This window comes from Phytophthora ramorum, assembly GCF_020800215.1.
Source record: "Phytophthora ramorum isolate Pr-102 chromosome Unknown Phyram_PR-102_s0019, whole genome shotgun sequence".
Classification (NCBI taxonomy): Eukaryota; Oomycota; class Peronosporomycetes; order Peronosporales; family Peronosporaceae; genus Phytophthora; species Phytophthora ramorum.
This window is the reverse complement of record NW_027150665.1, coordinates 167,253-183,465: the sequence shown is the minus strand read 5'-3', so window position 1 is coordinate 183,465 and position 16,213 is coordinate 167,253. Positions and strand designations below refer to the sequence as shown.

Sequence of the window (16,213 nt, the reverse complement as noted above, 5' to 3'; positions counted from 1 at the left end):
TATTCATACCGTACCGACCGCCTCGATGCCTGACGCGGCCTCGACCACCACCGCATATGTGGACCTGCCGTCACCGAAGCGGAAGTCCCGCGTAGCTCGAGCGACCGTGAAGGGGTCGGCGCCGCCAATTCGGCTACATGTAACGCAGCGCTTCAAGCGGCTTCATCGTCGTGGAGGCCACCGAAGCGCAGGCAGCAAGCGGCTATCGCCGCGAAGACTGTAAATTACGGATTAGCACGGCTCTGCGCGGCACGTATCAGGCGGCCCGTCTTGCCTCGACAGCTGACGCGGTCACAGCCAGCGCGATTGCCTGGTGAGCTATCGGCGCCCATCGGCTGCGCTTCAACGCGAGCGCCACAGGAATCTACGCGAGTGGCAAAGCTCTTCCCCACACCGCCGCTGCTTGTTGGCTCCTGCTCGCGTGCAGAACTTGCATCCGGCTGCCAGGCGTTTGCGCGACGGCGGTGGCTTCCTGTTCACCGTCCGCCAATGCTATGCCAGCGCGCCGAAGACCTCCGACAGCGGAAGAAAGGGGCTTCCATCAAATGACACCGAGCGGGAAGGCGAGGTACATGTACTTTGGGACACGAGACCTGTCGCGCTCGGGGCTCCGCTCGCTGTAGGCACTTTGAGCCGAGGTACCGACCACCAAATCGGTGAAACAATTGCGGCGGTAGGTGTGTTGCTCCGCGCCTTCAGGAGGCCAGGGACTGACGGCACCGCACATGGCAAAGCCCTCGTGCAATGGCGACTACAGATACTGTACCCTGATTCAACAGCGTAGCCGACTACCGTGGCAACCCGACCACGACGACATTGAAGTTGTATCCTGGTTATCAGGGCGTCACGTTATCGGAAATCCTGGCGTAGGGCAACTTGCCCTGGGCAAGCGGCGACGCTCGTGCGTACACGCGCAGAGGACGGGGGCAGGTCCAAAGTCGACGCACAAGACACCGCCGTGATTGGATTGCCTCGGCAGCGCTTCAACAGTGTTGAATCAACACAGCCGCGGGAGTCTTTTATCGCCGGGGCACTCATGTCCGTATTACGCTCGTGCGGGCACCGTCGCAAGATATGTGAAGTTGCCAAAGCCGGGCAGCATGTGCATGTGCCGAACGCGCTGCCAAAGCAAATCAAGCGGCATGATGAAAACCCATCCTCCTGACTTCGTTAGTCGCACCGGAGGTACACATGTATCGCGATCGAGGCGCTACATTCACGCAATCGACGCCACTTTCCGCAACGCGACGTGAGCGAACCCACCTGCCGAAGTCGAGCCACGCACGGCAACTTCGGGGGTCGACAACGCGTCGCATTTTGCAATGTTGTACCGGCTCGCCTCGTCTGCCATTTCGCTAGTTGATACAGAGACGGTCCGTTTTTTATTGCAAAGCCGCGCCAGCTACAGCGGCAAAACTTTAGGTCACTGGGCGGCGGCCTTCCTTTACTGCTTATCAAGCAAGCGCCTCCATTGCTGGGGCTGCAGCGTCGCAACTGCAATGGCAGTCGCGCTACACTCGATACTGACGGCAGCTTACATGTCCACACTGCGGTGCCACTTCGCAAACTCAAAGACGTCGAAGGGAATCCGTCGTTGTAGACGCTCAGATATTGACGACACGTCAATGCTCGATCGTATATGGTGTCGCTACATGTACGCTTGGTGCTGCGCGGACGCGATGCTACATGCACATGTACATGATACTTTTGCTTGCGAATCGCGAGCAACGACGCACGCAGTGTCGAGACATTTGACACTGTGGCAGCCTACTGCTGGGAAATGGAACACTAGCAACGACTGGACTGCGCTCCTCCATGGCCGCAACATGGCCGACGGCACTCGTCAGAGTCTAGCTTGCGCCCGCACAACTTGTGCCGGCAGCAAACCCACGAGCCACGAGGCGAAGTTGCGAACCATCGGCCAAACGACCTCCATGTGCTGCAGTGTGCGCTGGCGGCGGGTCGCGATCTCGTTGGAGTTTCCGTCTACAAGGCAGTCGAAGCAACCGAGGTGCAGTATTAAGAGACACATGTAGTAGACTCCGGACGGCCTACAGTGCGAGTCGCACAGCGATCGATCGTGAAGTTGCGATTCCGCTGCAACCTGGCAGTGCACTGCCGCAGCCGACTTGCCAGCTTGGCAATGCCTAGTCATCATGAAGTGGTGTTTGGGGAATCAAGTTGCTGCATGTGACGAGGCTGCTGCAATGCGAAGGCCAGGGTTCTTAAAGTTTTACAGAGAACAGGCATCTGTGCAGCTCCGGACAAAACAATTGATGTTAAGCTTGGCGGATTCCGCTGCCAGTGGCCACCAAGGTGCCAAGGCTCGCAGTGCTGCCCGAGCAAAACTACCCTCGGAGAGGGAGGCCTTGCATCGCGGTGAGATTACTACATGCACATGTAGTAAAACATGTTGCGGACTGACTCATGCTTACTTATTCACACGATTCAGTCGGCGTTTGTCTGCTGTGGTGCCCCCAAAGCTTGAATACATGCACTTTAACATTTGCGAGCGCACGGGTACATGTATCATTAATTTTACGACAGGAAGGTGCGCATGGTAGTGATGTTTGTCGTGGTTTCAAAGGCATCTAATGGTCTGCCATGGGCTTTAGCGTACGGTAAAATCCAACAACCATCGCAAGGGTAACCTGCGCACCCCGAGGAGCTTCCGTTGGGTCTCCGACTTTAAAGGGACTGCAACCGCAGTTAGTCGTCCTGTGATGTCGTTGGACCCGTGAAACAAGATCGCTGGCTTTGGGACGACGTAGTCTAATTGTATTACATCTGTCCAGGTGGACACTACAAAGGTTTGAGCGTGATGATGGACCACTCACCACGGCAGAATCCCATTGGTCGATACAAAAATCCAGTCCAAAGCCCGAGTCCAACACCGCGAATATAGCAGCTTTATCATGACGCAGCGAGAAGCTCTTCCTCCATGCTGCCACGCGCTCTCGCCTGGCCGTAAAGTCTCCTCGCAGGTTGCCACCTCCACCACCATATCCTCCCCACTGTTGACCCTTCTAACGCTCCCCCTCGCTCTCCTCTGCAGCCCAAATTCGCGTCGGAATTGACGAAATTCGGCGTCTCGACCAAACGCGACGGTGTCCAGCGACTCGCCAGCGACCTCAGCGCCGCCCGAGCCGCGCTGCAATTGGAGGGTATCCCTGTGACATCCGTCTTCCAATCCGCCGACGACATCTCGAGTTACTCGCAGAAATTGGTCGCGTACCTGGCGCTCGTCAAGGGATTCACGGAATCTGCCGCCGCTGGGCCCAACGACGCGGTGCTACAGGCGTCAGTGGCAGCAACCGATGCAACGGCGGACACGTCCCTGCGTCAGCCGCTGGTGGAGGCTGCGGACGCACAGCATGAGGCCACCGACTGCAGCGGGTGCCTCAATTTTTGTCGGTGGCAGGACGCACTCACGGGGCAGACGGTGTACGCTCGCAGTGCGAGGCAGGAGACTGCGCACGTGCTACTGGCTGCTGGTACGCTGATGATGATGGAGGCCAGAGACAAAGTGGACGCGATCCTGACCGAGAGACTATCGGAGCTCAGTGAAACGCAGCTCAAGGTCGCGTACCAGCTGCTGCTGCACGCAGCGGGCGTGCTGGAAGCATGTCTCGAGTCGATGAACGTCGCTCCCAGGGCGATTGGAGCAGAGTTTGCGGATCTTGGAGCAAAGACGGCGACGGAGGGAGACGCTCAGGTGGTGGCAGACGAAAGTGGACCAGCGCCGGACGACGACACGATGGCCAAATGGAGGGAGGAGCAGCGTCAGGCTGAGCAAGCGGCGCTATCGAAAGCTGCCCCCGACACGATTACAATGACAAAGGGTAATACAGCCAAACCCGCTGTGTCGGGCGCAGTGGAGGATCTCGCGATGCTAAAGCGCGTACCAGACCTCGCGGATGGACGCTTCCCGCAGTTGTTGGCGTGGATTGCACTTGCTGAGGCTCAGGAGCTGGTGGTGCTGCGTGGAGTGACTCGTGAGGTCGTCGACTTTTCTTTGATGGCGAAGCTGTCGATGGACATTTCTGCGAGATACAAAGGCAGGTGCAGCTTTCTTTTGTGCGGCCGTGTACGTCGCTTGTTTGGAGCTAATTGTTTTTGTGACTGTCCTGCAGAATGCCAAACTATCGCTGCCCGCCTGCTGCCCTACTCGACCTCGACCACGGCTGAGCGCATTCGTCTGTATTGCGCCTACAAAGAGCCCTACTACCAGGCCACCTCAACGTACTTTCAAGGCGCTGCCTGCATGGTAAAGGAGGATGCTCGAAACTGCGTACAGGCAGTGGCAAACCTCAAGAAGGCTGCCGCGCTTTTTGAAGGAGTTGTGCCGCTCGAGAAAAGCTACGAGGCCAAGATGGCGACAGACAAAGATGAAAAAGCGCGCGTGGCCCTGCTAGCGGCTGTGTTTCTTCGGTCGCAACAGATCATCAGTCGAGATCTAGACATCGTCTCCCACCGCAACGACAGCGTTTACTACGAACCGGTACGTCTAGCAGTCGAAGTGCAAGCTCTCATTGTTCTTTTAGGTAAACTAATTGTGATGCATATTTTACTGCGCAGATTCCTCAACCTGAAGGTGCGTGCAACGCGCTGAGTCTTGTAAAGCCGACGACGTTCTCACCGGTCACAGCCAGTGAATTGTGGCGTGATGGCGAGGTTGCCAACTGCCTGAAGCCTACTGCAGTAGTCGCATCACCTGAAAACCAACAGCAACCAACCAGTCGTCCGCGAGAAGGCTGCTGTTCGAGCTGCATCATATCATAACGTGCGCAATGCACCCGCTAGTCAAAAGCGGATCAAAGCTGGGGACGGAGATAACACGAAAACACATTTTGTATTGAATGACAAGGTTGCACGTCTTCACATCAACATGGGTCTTACATACGAGACCCTACTCCAGGAACCGGAGAGACATCTCGGTTATCCACGTAGCGCTCTCACTCTCGCACCTCCGCTCTGCACTAACGCGGCGACCTGCTGAGCTGCTGTCGTCACGCTACCGTCCGTCGAGTACATCAGGTGAGCCATCATGTTGAATCCTCCGCCGCACACGGGGTCGCCCATGTTGCAGAACTCAATCGCCTTGGATCCGTACGTCGAGCTGGAGCTCTCGATGGTTTGACCCATGAGCTTCAACGGGTTGCCGAACGTCACGATGGCTTTGATGCGCGGAGCCAAGGTCTCCGGGATAGTGTCGCCGGAACCGAGCATCGTCTGGATGCCGATGGAGATGTCGGTGACACTGGCACCTTGGGAGTATCCGCCGAGCACGAAGACGGTGTTGGGGCATTCCTGTGCCACGGACACGACGTGGTTGGTCATGTCGGTAGCACCTGGTCCGGCACTGGTCTGATCAACCGAGGCGAGGTAGCTGACGGCGTAGGACGAGACGCTCATGCCACCGAGGTTGGAGGTGATGCCGCTGACGAGAGGTTCGCCACAAATGCCAAGTCCGGCCATCTCGCCACTACCGCGAGCGAAGACGACGTGGACATCGGAACATTGGGCGTTGACGACGTTGCTGAGGCTGGTGAGCAGCAAGAGGAGAGACCCGAAGGCCATTGTGCACGCAGTCGAAAACTTCATGGTCGTAGGTCTTGAGCAGAAAGCGGTAAAATGAGGAATGACCAAACCTTTTTAATCTCTGGAGATGCTGTTCACATTGGTTCACTGCGTTGCCTCCGTCCTGAAGGCGGCAGTGTTGAGAACAAGTAGAGAGAAGAGTCGATGGTGATACCGTGTGCCCTCGACCTGCGATCTTATCGGATTGCCGGTGGATTTGCCACTCGCGCTCTCTTGGCGACAACTGGGCGTTGAAGTGGGCCGAAGTGCACATCTCAATCTGCAATGCGCCGGCTGTTTCCCCAGCTTTAGTGCCTTTGAGTCAGGGCCTTGACTCACAGCAGTGAGGCAGGCCAGCCGGAAACATTCTTCCTTACCGGTTCGGACAGCGAGAGGTGTAAACGCAGGCTCCGACGCTATGATAGCCTGCAGCAAAACTTATCGTGACCACGAGTTTACGGCTTGTAAAAGCGGGTATGGTCAGTTGGAGTCCTTGCTCGCTCGGGATAGTTCACATCTGCAGCAAGAGCATAGGGATGCAGCGCGTGAGCTATCGTACGTGACCTTTTGCCATGCGTTGCCTTCTGTAAGCGGTCTGGAGAAAGAGTCGAGCACAGCTGGTGACCCCGATGTATCGTATGGATAGCTCCGAGCAAACGAGGCCACCTTTCGCGCTCTTGATGTAGCAGAGTAGAGCAGCAGCCTTCTGCCTGTACGAGGCTCATGGATAGTTTCGACTCGTTGAGCGGAGGCCACTCACAAATTATTCGCACGTGGCTCGGTTTTCGTTGATGATCACGGGCAAAGAAACGGATCGGAAAACTACCATCGGGACACGAACGACAGACTGTGGGCGAACAATTGCCAGATGTAGGAGCTCTCGTTTACCAGCTTCCTGATTATGGTCAACAGATTCACTAGTGTTGACATAGTACCACTTCAAGTTCCGGAGAGAGCCGTCGCCTCCGAATACTTTGGGGCCGCTTGCTGCGTTTATCAAGCGAAGCAGGTTTCGAGCCACAAACCCAGTGGCTTTGGAAGGCCAACTGGTAGGGATGGGTTCCTGCAGGCAACTTGCAGGAAAACTACGACTAGCAAAGCGATACCAAGCCGCCTAACAGCTCAGCAAACCATCACTTGACCGCTCAAACAGTTTTTCATTCTTCATTTTCCGTCGCACTGCGCACAACAAGCCGACTCAAGCATCCCAAACTACTGCCATCATGAAGTTCTCTGCTCCGTGCTCGACGATCCTGGGATCTCTCCTTCTGCTACTCGCCAAGCCAGACAACCTCGTCGACGCAGCCTGCTCTGACGTCCATGTTGTCTTCGCCCGCGGGAGCGGTGAGATGGCCGGACTCGGCATCTGCGGTGAGCCTCTCGTCAGCGGCATCACCTCCGGTCTCTCGGGGATGAGCGTCTCGTCCTACGCCGTCAGCTACCTCGCTTCCTACGACCAAACAAGCGCCGGACCTGGTGCTACCGACATGACCAACCACGTCGTGTCCGTGGCACAGGAATGCCCCAACACCGTCTTCGTGCTCGGCGGATACTCCCAAGGTGCCAGTGTCACCGACATCTCCATCGGCATCAAAACGACGCTTGGCTCAGGCGACACCATCCCCGACACTTTGTCGTCACGTATCAAGGCCATTGTGACGTTCGGCAACCCGTTGAAGCTCATGGGTCAAACCATCGAGAGCTCCAGCTCGACGTACGGATCCAAGGCGATTGAGTTCTGCAACACTGGCGACCCCGTGTGTGGCAACGGCTTCAACACGATGGCGCACTTAACGTACGCGACGGACGGCAGTGTGACTACTGCCGCCCAAAAGGCTGCTGCGTTGGTGAAGGGAAGTGCTAGAGCGCTTCGTGCGTAGGCCGCTCAGAATTTTGAAGTTGAAAAGGATACACCAGTATCGCATTGTATGTAGATGTAGTGTTTAAACAATGATTGTTCTCTTTCAAGTTACCCCATTCAGTTCATGCCATTCTCGATACTAGCGAAGGTCCACGTGAAGTCTGGAGACCAGGTGCCTGTAGTGTAGCCTCTCGTCAACGGCACTTTAGACGACCCGATTACGGCTTAGAAACCAGTGAAGATATTTGGTTGAGCCTAGCGACAGCAAATTAGTCACATCAGTGACATGGTGACATTCGGCAACCCGTTGAAGTTCATGGGTCAGACCATCGAGAGCTCCAGCTCGACGTACGGATCCAAGGCGATTGAGTTCTGCAACACGGGCGACCCCGTGTGCGGCGGAGGATTCAATATGATGGCTCACATGACGTAGCGTTGCGAGTGCGGCTGAAAAGGCGGACACGACGTGGTTGGTCGTGTCGTGGCACCGGGTCCGGCGCTTGTTTGGTCGTACATGTAGGAAGCGAGGTAGCTAACGGCGTAGTAGGATTTGTCAGCTGATATCGTCTGGATGTTGAATCGTTTGGATGCTGAAGTGTAAAAGCAAAAGTTTCTTCGAAGTACGTTGTTGCGACGGTTGGTCAGCTGCTCCCTGCTTTGAACAGCAACAAACGCGTGTTGTGGTTTTAGCCTTTTGCCACATCATCGTCATGCTTTTTGATGACCATAATAGCAGAGAAACCAGGTGCTGTGATGAGGGTAACTTTCTGGTTGGAATTGTATGATCAAGTGGATAATAAGTCGACGCTGCTCGTTTTGGTCCTAAGCTTAGGCGACAAGACGAATAAAATAGTACGAGGCTGTCGAGAACGCTTGCCGACTCGACAATTCATTGTGTCCGAAACAGCAAAACCGCTCGGGTACGTGCGTTACTTTGCCTGTCGGGTTTTGCCCGTCAACATGACGGACGACCGAACATACGTGGTTCTTCACTTCAATTTCCGACTGTACAATTTTCTGCGGCAGCTTATGCTTTCTGCTTTCGCTTTAGTAAACTCATCGGCAAGGTCTTAGAGCACCCCAGAACACTCACAAAGGTGCGTTCAACAGAAGCATTCGGAGATAAATAATGGATGCCCACTGAAGAGAGCCACAAGCGTGCGTTGCAGACTTGGTTGTGGATGCCCAGCTGTAAATGTGCGTAGGACGCGAAATGAGATACGCCAAAGACAACCTGCAGCCCAGCAAACTTTGCTATGCTAAACTAAACCTCAGTCGTTCTCGAAACTAACTCATTCAGCATTTTCCGCCCTACAACACACGCCAAACCCACGATCGAAGCTCATCAGCACCATGAAGTTCATTGCTTCGTTCCCGACTATCATTCTCCTCCTCGCCGGTGCCAACAGCCCCGTCAACGCCGAATGCTCCGACGTGCACGTGGTTTTCGCCCGCGGAAGCGGTGAATCGGCGGGACTCGGTATCTGTGGTGACCCGCTGGTCAGTGACCTCACCTCAAACCTCTCTGGTATGAGCGTTTCGTCCTACGCCGTTAACTACCTCGCCTCTATGGACCAAACGAGCGCTGGCCCTGGCGCCACCGACATGACCAACCACGTCGTGTCCGTGGCAAAGGAGTGCCCCGACACTGTGTTTGTGCTTGGTGGCTATTCTCAAGGTGCGAGTGTCACTGACATCTCTATCGGCATCAAGACGACGCTCGGCTCTGGTGACACTATCCCCGAGTCACTGGCGTCACGCATCAAGGCCATCGTGACGTTTGGTAACCCGCTCAAACTTTCGGGGGAAACGATTGAGAGCGCCAGCTCGACGTATGGGTCCAAGGCCATCGAGTTCTGCAACGAAGGCGACCCCGTGTGCGGCAACGGTGCCAACGCGATGGCGCACATGACGTACCCAACGGACGGCAGCGTCACTACCGCTGCTGAAAAGGCCGCCGCCTTGGTTAAAGGAAGCTCGCGAACACTGCGAGGCTAAAACTGCCTCAAGTAGGCTCAACGTTGTAGTGTGCGAGAGACTGTTGGTGGAGACCAATACATGTTGATGTTGTTGCCCAACCGAGGCTACCCCAAAAATCTACGTCTTGTCCTCGCTACATGAACCTTTCGTTATGTTGTGTCGATTGCCTGCAGAGGTAGACCCTCAAACTTGACCTGGTCAGAGGCTAGGTAGTCGCCTCCGAGACAGCCCCGTGGGAATTAAAGGAGGACAGGGTAAAACTGTCCTCCCTGGTCATCCAGTGCCAAACATGCCCGATGACGTCGCGTTTGTTGCGAAGGTGTGCCCCAAGTTGGGACCCCCAGCACCGCGACATATCCATCAAGACGTTGAACTTATTTTATTTGTGCACCACACCACTAAAAAAGCGCGGGAAGTTTTTCTCACTTTCAAAAACGATTCCGCGTCGCCATGGCCGATGACTCTTCCGCGCCCGCCGAGGCCGAGAACATCGCCGTGTGCATCCGCGTCCGGCCCATGAACGAGCGGGAGACGCGCGCGGGCGACGCGGCCGCGCTCTCGTGCGTGCCGCAGCTCAACGCGGTATCTCTGTTGGACCCTGCGACGCGCGCGCCGCTCTCGGGCAAGGGCAACGTGTTCCAGTACGACGGGCTGTTCGATGAGCTCAGCGACTCGCACGCCATCTATGAGCGCGTGGCCAGGCGCATCGTGCGCTCCACGCTGGGCGGCATCAACGGCTCCATCTTCGCGTACGGCCAGACGAGCTCCGGCAAGACGCACACCATGCAGGGCGACGGTGGGATGCCCTTCCAGCCCGAGCACGAGGCGCTGCGACCCGGCATCCTGCAACTGGCCGTGGAGGACATTTTCAGCTACATTGAGAGCTGCGCGGACAGGGACTTTTTATTGCGCGTGTCCTTCCTTGAGATCTACAACGAAGTGGTGCGCGACCTGCTCAACCCGAGCGAGAAAGGCGCGAGCCTCAAGCTGCGCGAGGACCCGCGGAAGGGCGTATACGTGGAGAGCAAGGAGGAGATCATCACCAATTACCAGGATATCGTGACGCTGCTGCAGACGGGCAACCAGAACCGGACCACGGGCCAGACCGCCATGAACGACAAGAGCTCGCGCTCGCACAGCGTCTTTCGGATCGTCGTCGAGAGCAAGGAAAAGACCGAATCGAGGCGCCACTCGGAGGAGGATGTGAACGGAGCGGTGCTCGTCGCGAGCTTGAACCTCGTGGACCTCGCCGGCTCGGAAAGCCTGCGCCACACGGGAGCGGAAGGCATCCGGCAGCGAGAAGCCGGCAACATCAACAAGTCGCTGCTGACGCTCGCGAGAGTCATTAACTCGCTGGCGAGCTCGGGAGGCGGCGGACAGAACGCGCCGTTCCGAGACAGCAAACTCACGCGGCTGCTGCAGAATTCGCTTGGCGGCAACACGCGCACGCTCATTATTTGTTGTGTCACGCCAAGTGACAGGTACATTGAGGAGACCAAGAGTACGCTGCAGTTTGCAGCGCGCGCCAAGGACATCAAGACGTCTGCGACGGTGAACGAGGTGCTGGATGACCAAACGCAGCTGCGCCGTCTCAAGCGCGAGGTTCGCGAGCTCAAGAAACTCGTCAATTCGGAAGCTCTGACCGCGCTTAAAGCTGAGAACGAGGCGCTGCTGAGCGAGAAGACTCACAACAAAACGGAGATGGCGCGACTCACAGGGCTTATCCTTTCCAGTTCCTCGGTGACGAAGGCTGCCGTGAGAAGTAAGGGCAAACAGCACGGCAAACGCATGCGAGAGACGTGGGGTCCCGGAGATTTCCCCGCCAGCATCACGGGGCGTGGCCCGGATGTTTACCCACGGAAGCGCCGGTCTCCAGCGAAAGAAAACGTGGATCCTCAAACGTTATTCCGTGTATACGAAGATGCAAATGAAGACGTGGAGAAGGAAGCTGAAAACCCCGTTTTTGATCCCGCAGCCAGCAAATTCAAGCCGCTGCAAACTGACCTGGGAGTCGAGGATAGCAGCAAGAACGTGCTTGATCTGTTCTCAGCGGTCTTTCGAAGTTACCGCGATAGAGATGCTGAGGATCCTATTGCAGCGTTGGAAACCATTGCGAACGAGAAAAGCGTGTCTCTAGGCGATATTGAGCGTGCCCGTGCTTTTGATGTGCTGGCAGAAATAAGGACGTTGATGGTTGCAAATGAGCAAACAAGAACTGCCTTAGACGATAAGCTGGTGCTTGAACAGGAGCTGAAAGAGCTGCGGGCAAAGTTGAGTTACGAAAGCACCGAGGACACCTCTGTCAGTTGTAATTGCTCGGGGAACGCCTCGGAAGCAGGTGCACTCGTGGAAGAGATTATGGCGGAGTTGGTTTCCACGCAGGAGAAACTGGCAAGTGAGGAGAAGCGCTGCCAGGATTTGGAGGCGGAGAAGATGAACGCTCAGCTGATGGCAGCTGAAGAATTGGATTGTCTGCGCGTTCAGCTAGAAACTTTGCAAGTCGAGTCTACCGAAGCGCGAAAACAGTTCGACAGTGAAAAACACCAGCTTGAAGCTGCTCTCGAGACGTTCCAGTCGGGATTTCCGCAGTCTGATGATGGCGAGAAGATGAGCCTGCGTAGCAGGAAAAACGAATTAGAGGGTCTCCTTGAAGAAATGAAGGCGTCACAGACTGTTCTGCAGATGGTGGTAGCGGAGCGCGACGAGGAAATCGCATCACTGAAGTCACATGCATCTGAAACCAACCAGGAGCAGCTGGAGCTGCGTGTAAAGTGCCTGGAGGAGGATAAGGCTCTGTTGCACCAAACGATTAGCGAGCTAGAAGCTCATGAACGAAATTCTGCTCCAACCACTGAAGTATCATCAGCATCAGGTGATAAGGAGGCACCGCAGGAGTCATCCACAGACCAAGCGACAAATGGTGTTGTGGAAAAGCTTGCCGGAGAATTGCAGGAAATTATGAATGAGCTTTCGCAGCTGCAATCAGATCTAGAGACAACGACAATGGAAAAGGAGAACCTACAGGCGCAGACTGAGAGGATTAGTGAGGAGCTGGAGGAATCGCAACGCCAAGGGTATGAGATGAGCGAAGCCTTCATGGAGAAGGAGCACATCGCTAAGGTTCTTCAGGCGCAGTTGGATGCGAAGCTGATGACAATTTCACAATTGCGGAGCAAACACAGCGGCGAAATTGAAGCACTGCAACAGACCATCCAGGGGCTCACGGCCGAGAAAGAGCAGCTTCTTGCCAACATCCAGGAGCCATTTGACGGCGACTCTGAAAAGACCGAATCAACTGCGGAAAATCATAATGTAGAAATGGATGCTGGCGAGCATCAAGATGCAGAGAGTCAGGTGGTGCGCTCGGAGGTGGAACAGCTCACCGAAAAGCTTTCAGTTGTCGAGGCGGAGCTTGTAGAAACGAAGGAACGCTTGCAGGCGGCGTTGATTTTGTCTGAGAACACCCCCGAGGAAAGCGAGTTCAAGGCAGCGTTTGAGAAACTACAGATGGATTTTGAAAACCTGCAACAGGAAAGCAAGATTGCTTCAGACGCTTTACTGGTGCAAGAACAGCCCGCTGGTGTGCTTCCTTCGGACGAACAGAGTACCGGCTCCCTACAGCAGCGTTATGATACGCTGAGTGAGGATTACAGGCGGATCTCGGGTGATCTAGAGAGAGTCTCGTGTGAGCGCAGCGACTGCTTGGAGGAACTTCAGGCTTTGGAATCCCAGTTGATGGAAGTATCTGAAGAGAAGATGAAGCTTGCGGTTGCTGTCGACGAACAGGGGTTCAAACTGCGGGAAGTGGAGCATGCGGTTTCGGCTTCCACAGAAACGATCGCAACGTTGCAAGCGCAGCTTGAAGAAGCTGAGTCATCGAAGGCTGCATTAAAGACTAGCAAGACGGAACTCGAGCAACACCTTGAGAAGATTCAGGCTGCTTTGGAAGCTTTACAAGCCGTTCACGCTGTGGAAGTGAGGCAGAATCAACACTGCGATGCATCAATTCAAACTGGTAGCGAAACCAGTGATGGTGAAACGGAACAGCTACAGCAGCGCCTTGAGATCGAAGCCAAGCAGCGCGAAAAGCTTCAGCTTGATGTACGTTCATACGAAGAAACGCTGTCTCTGCTGCGCAAAGAATCAAAGGATAGTTCAGACACGATCGCAGATCTCCTGGAGCAGATGAAGTTGCTGAAAACGGATCTTGCCTCGGCTTCTCGCACTCAAGAACAGAAAGATAAGGAGCTATCGAGCTTGTCAAATGCCCTGGCGAGGTCCGAGGAGGAGATGCAGGAAATGCGACTTCAGAGCCAACAACGCCTTGTTGCAGCGGAAGGGAAAGAAATTGTGTTGGAGGAGAAGGTTTCTGCACTTGAGCAGCAGCTGAGGATGACCTCGACTGGGGTGAATATCGCCAGTGTTTTGGCGGAGAGTGACGCACAAACGGAACTCACAGAGTCAAGGGAGAAGCAGATCGAGCTTCAAGCCAAGATAACGTCGCTGGAGAACCAATTGGCCGAGGCAGGGCAAGAGCTTCGCAACCAGGATGAGGACTGGAGCAAGAAGCAAACGATGGCAGAAAGAGAGTTTGCACGCTTGATGACTGAGCAGAAACAGCTCCGTGACCAAGTGTCTGCTCTCCAGAACGATGCTGGAGCTTCTCAGCATGAAATGAAGGCGCAAGCTGAAGAGCTATTGAATGCGAAGCAATCCTGTGCAGAACTTTTGGAGCAAAAGGAGTCAGTGCAAAGAGAACTCGATGCTGCTAAGGCTACGTGGGAAGACAAGCAGCAAGAGTTGACGGGTCAAATGGAAAGCATTCGCGAGCAATTCCAGGAAGCGCAAGAAGAACTTGAAGCGTACCAAAAGAATGCGGATGATGAGATTCACCGGCTTCGTTCTGTGATCGAGCAGACTGAGGTCGAAATCGAAAACCTGAAGCAATCCGCGAAAGCAAGAGAGGAAGAATTGGAGAGCCAAATTGGTGAGCAGGAGAATTGGCAGAACCAGGTTAAGACTCGACAAGAAGCACTGCAAGAAAAATGCGATGAGCTGGATGACGAGCGCCGGCTGTTAAAGGAGGAGTATGCCGCTCTCGAAGCTCAGTGTGGGGACGCCGAGGAGCAGCTCCGTAACAAAATTCTCGGGCTATCACAGAAGTATGCCGCCGCACAGGTGCAGCAAGCTGATTCTCATGCAAAGCTGGAGCAGATGAAGGCTCAGTTGGAGATGTCGGAGAATGAAATGAACCAGTATCACAGCAAGTTGGAAAGCCTTACCGATTCACTCAAGTCTTCGCAATCGGAGGCTGTCCAGTACCACAACCAGCTTGTGGAGGCCCAGTTAGCCAAGGAAAATATGGATAAGCTTGTTGAGAAGCAGAAGGCCCGCATCGACAAGCTGGATAAGGTCAAGATGACGACGGACATATTGGATATGTTCCGAAAGCTGAAGAATGACCGGCTGGACTTGCAAAACAAGGTGAAAGAGCTGCAAACGGATCTCGCCCAGGCTGAGCAGACGTTGAAGCAGTCCCAGGAAGACCATCACGAGAAAGAGACGCGGCTAGGAGATCTCAAGGACGAGAAATTGAACGTCTTCAAGGAGCAAGTTGAAGAGCTTCGCGAAGCCTTACGTGTAGAAAAGCACCAGTTGGCAGACATTAAGGCCGAGATGCGTGCAGCACTGAACGACGAGCGCGAGAAGGCCGACCACGAGATCCAGGAAATGCAGGTCTTGCTGAAGGAAAAGCTGGATCTTGTGGGACAGCTCGAGGCGCAGGTTGGATCGGTCAAGGACGAAATGGCGAAGCTCCGCGAGCAAAAAGGCGACAAGGTCTCGTATCTGGAAAAGGAAAACCTCGACCTACACGTGGAGAACCGTGAACTGAAGAAGCGCCTGGAGTCGTCGTCATCGTTGCACGAGAAAGAGGAGCTGCTAGGAGACACGGGTACGTACGACGCGTCCGCTGCCGAGGCAGCTAAGGTGCTTGACGAGGTCGCTACTCCTCGTGGATCTGGTTCTGATACCTCACAGCCGCAGGGGTCTACAAAAGTAGGTGGCTTCTTGCTTTCAACATCTGAGCTGGGCGTGATAACTGCCGACAGCCAAGAAGAGCCAAATGGAGGAGAACGACCGGAGTGCCCACAACAGTAAATGCAGTGTTTGCATGTGATAATCATCTCATTTTTATTGCAAGATATGCTGTTCGCGTGTGCCGTCGAGTACATGTAATTTGAGGCTCTAATTTGCTTTACCATTGCCGCTTTCAGAGCCGTGACCACTATCCGACGAGCTACGACATGATGAGCGACGACGCTATCGGTGAAACCATGGAGAGAATGGCTTCTTCGACGTGCAAGAAGCTCCACAACGTTATAACATTTCCAAGCTTCAACCAGCAATCTCCTGAGGGAGAAATCTACCAGGACACTCGCTGGAAACAGACTATTTTGTTTTTGTTGTCAAGGAACATTAAAATCAGCGCTAAAGCCTTCAAGTTGAAACCATGACCACGATGTCAGCTATCTAGCTACCTTGAGGCGACACAAACCTGTAGTCTGGAGTGACGGGAGCGTTCTCGAAGACGCGACTCGCATCTTCTAAGCTGCCCAGCAACTGCAGCAGCGGTGTCAGCATGTCGATACTGTACTGCACGCTCACCACTCGGTTATTCACCGAGTCCCAGCCGAAGCAGTAGGTCCCACGCAGCTCGAGCTCACGACCAAGCAGCTTATTCCCGAGGCTGTGGTCGGTCAAATGAGGAAACGCGTAGCGAAGCGTGCTATC

General features: G+C 54.9%; 5 protein-coding genes across 5 annotated transcripts; 4 read left to right on the top strand and 1 right to left on the bottom strand.

Annotated features, from left to right (window-relative positions):
• Positions 1-2,915: 2,915 nt before the first annotated feature.
• Positions 2,916-4,782, top strand: KRP23_13774 (uncharacterized protein; the record flags this gene model as incomplete). Its single annotated transcript, XM_067884528.1, has 4 exons — positions 2,916-2,984; positions 3,056-4,058; positions 4,134-4,501; positions 4,579-4,782. 4 exons carry the CDS (start codon positions 2,916-2,918, stop codon positions 4,780-4,782), a joined length of 1,644 nt encoding a protein of 547 aa, XP_067737928.1.
• A 156-nt stretch (positions 4,783-4,938) lies between these two features.
• On the bottom strand, positions 4,939-5,580 carry KRP23_13773 (putative carboxylesterase Culp3; the record flags this gene model as incomplete). The annotated part of the gene is made up of 1 exon (XM_067884527.1): positions 4,939-5,580. The coding sequence occupies one exon, from the start codon at positions 5,578-5,580 to the stop codon at positions 4,939-4,941; it is 642 nt and encodes a 213-aa protein (XP_067737927.1).
• Positions 5,581-6,803: 1,223 nt separating this feature from the next.
• KRP23_13772 (putative carboxylesterase Culp3) lies at positions 6,804-7,460 on the top strand (the record flags this gene model as incomplete). The annotated part of the gene is made up of 1 exon (XM_067884526.1): positions 6,804-7,460. The coding sequence occupies one exon, from the start codon at positions 6,804-6,806 to the stop codon at positions 7,458-7,460; it is 657 nt and encodes a 218-aa protein (XP_067737926.1).
• Positions 7,461-8,794: 1,334 nt separating this feature from the next.
• Positions 8,795-9,439, top strand: KRP23_13771 (putative carboxylesterase Culp3; the record flags this gene model as incomplete). Its single annotated transcript, XM_067884525.1, has 1 exon — positions 8,795-9,439. One exon carries the CDS (start codon positions 8,795-8,797, stop codon positions 9,437-9,439), a length of 645 nt encoding a protein of 214 aa, XP_067737925.1.
• A 432-nt stretch (positions 9,440-9,871) lies between these two features.
• Positions 9,872-15,580, top strand: KRP23_13770 (Centromere-associated protein E; the record flags this gene model as incomplete). Its single annotated transcript, XM_067884524.1, has 1 exon — positions 9,872-15,580. The coding sequence occupies one exon, from the start codon at positions 9,872-9,874 to the stop codon at positions 15,578-15,580; it is 5,709 nt and encodes a 1,902-aa protein (XP_067737924.1).
• Positions 15,581-16,213: the final 633 nt, after the last annotated feature.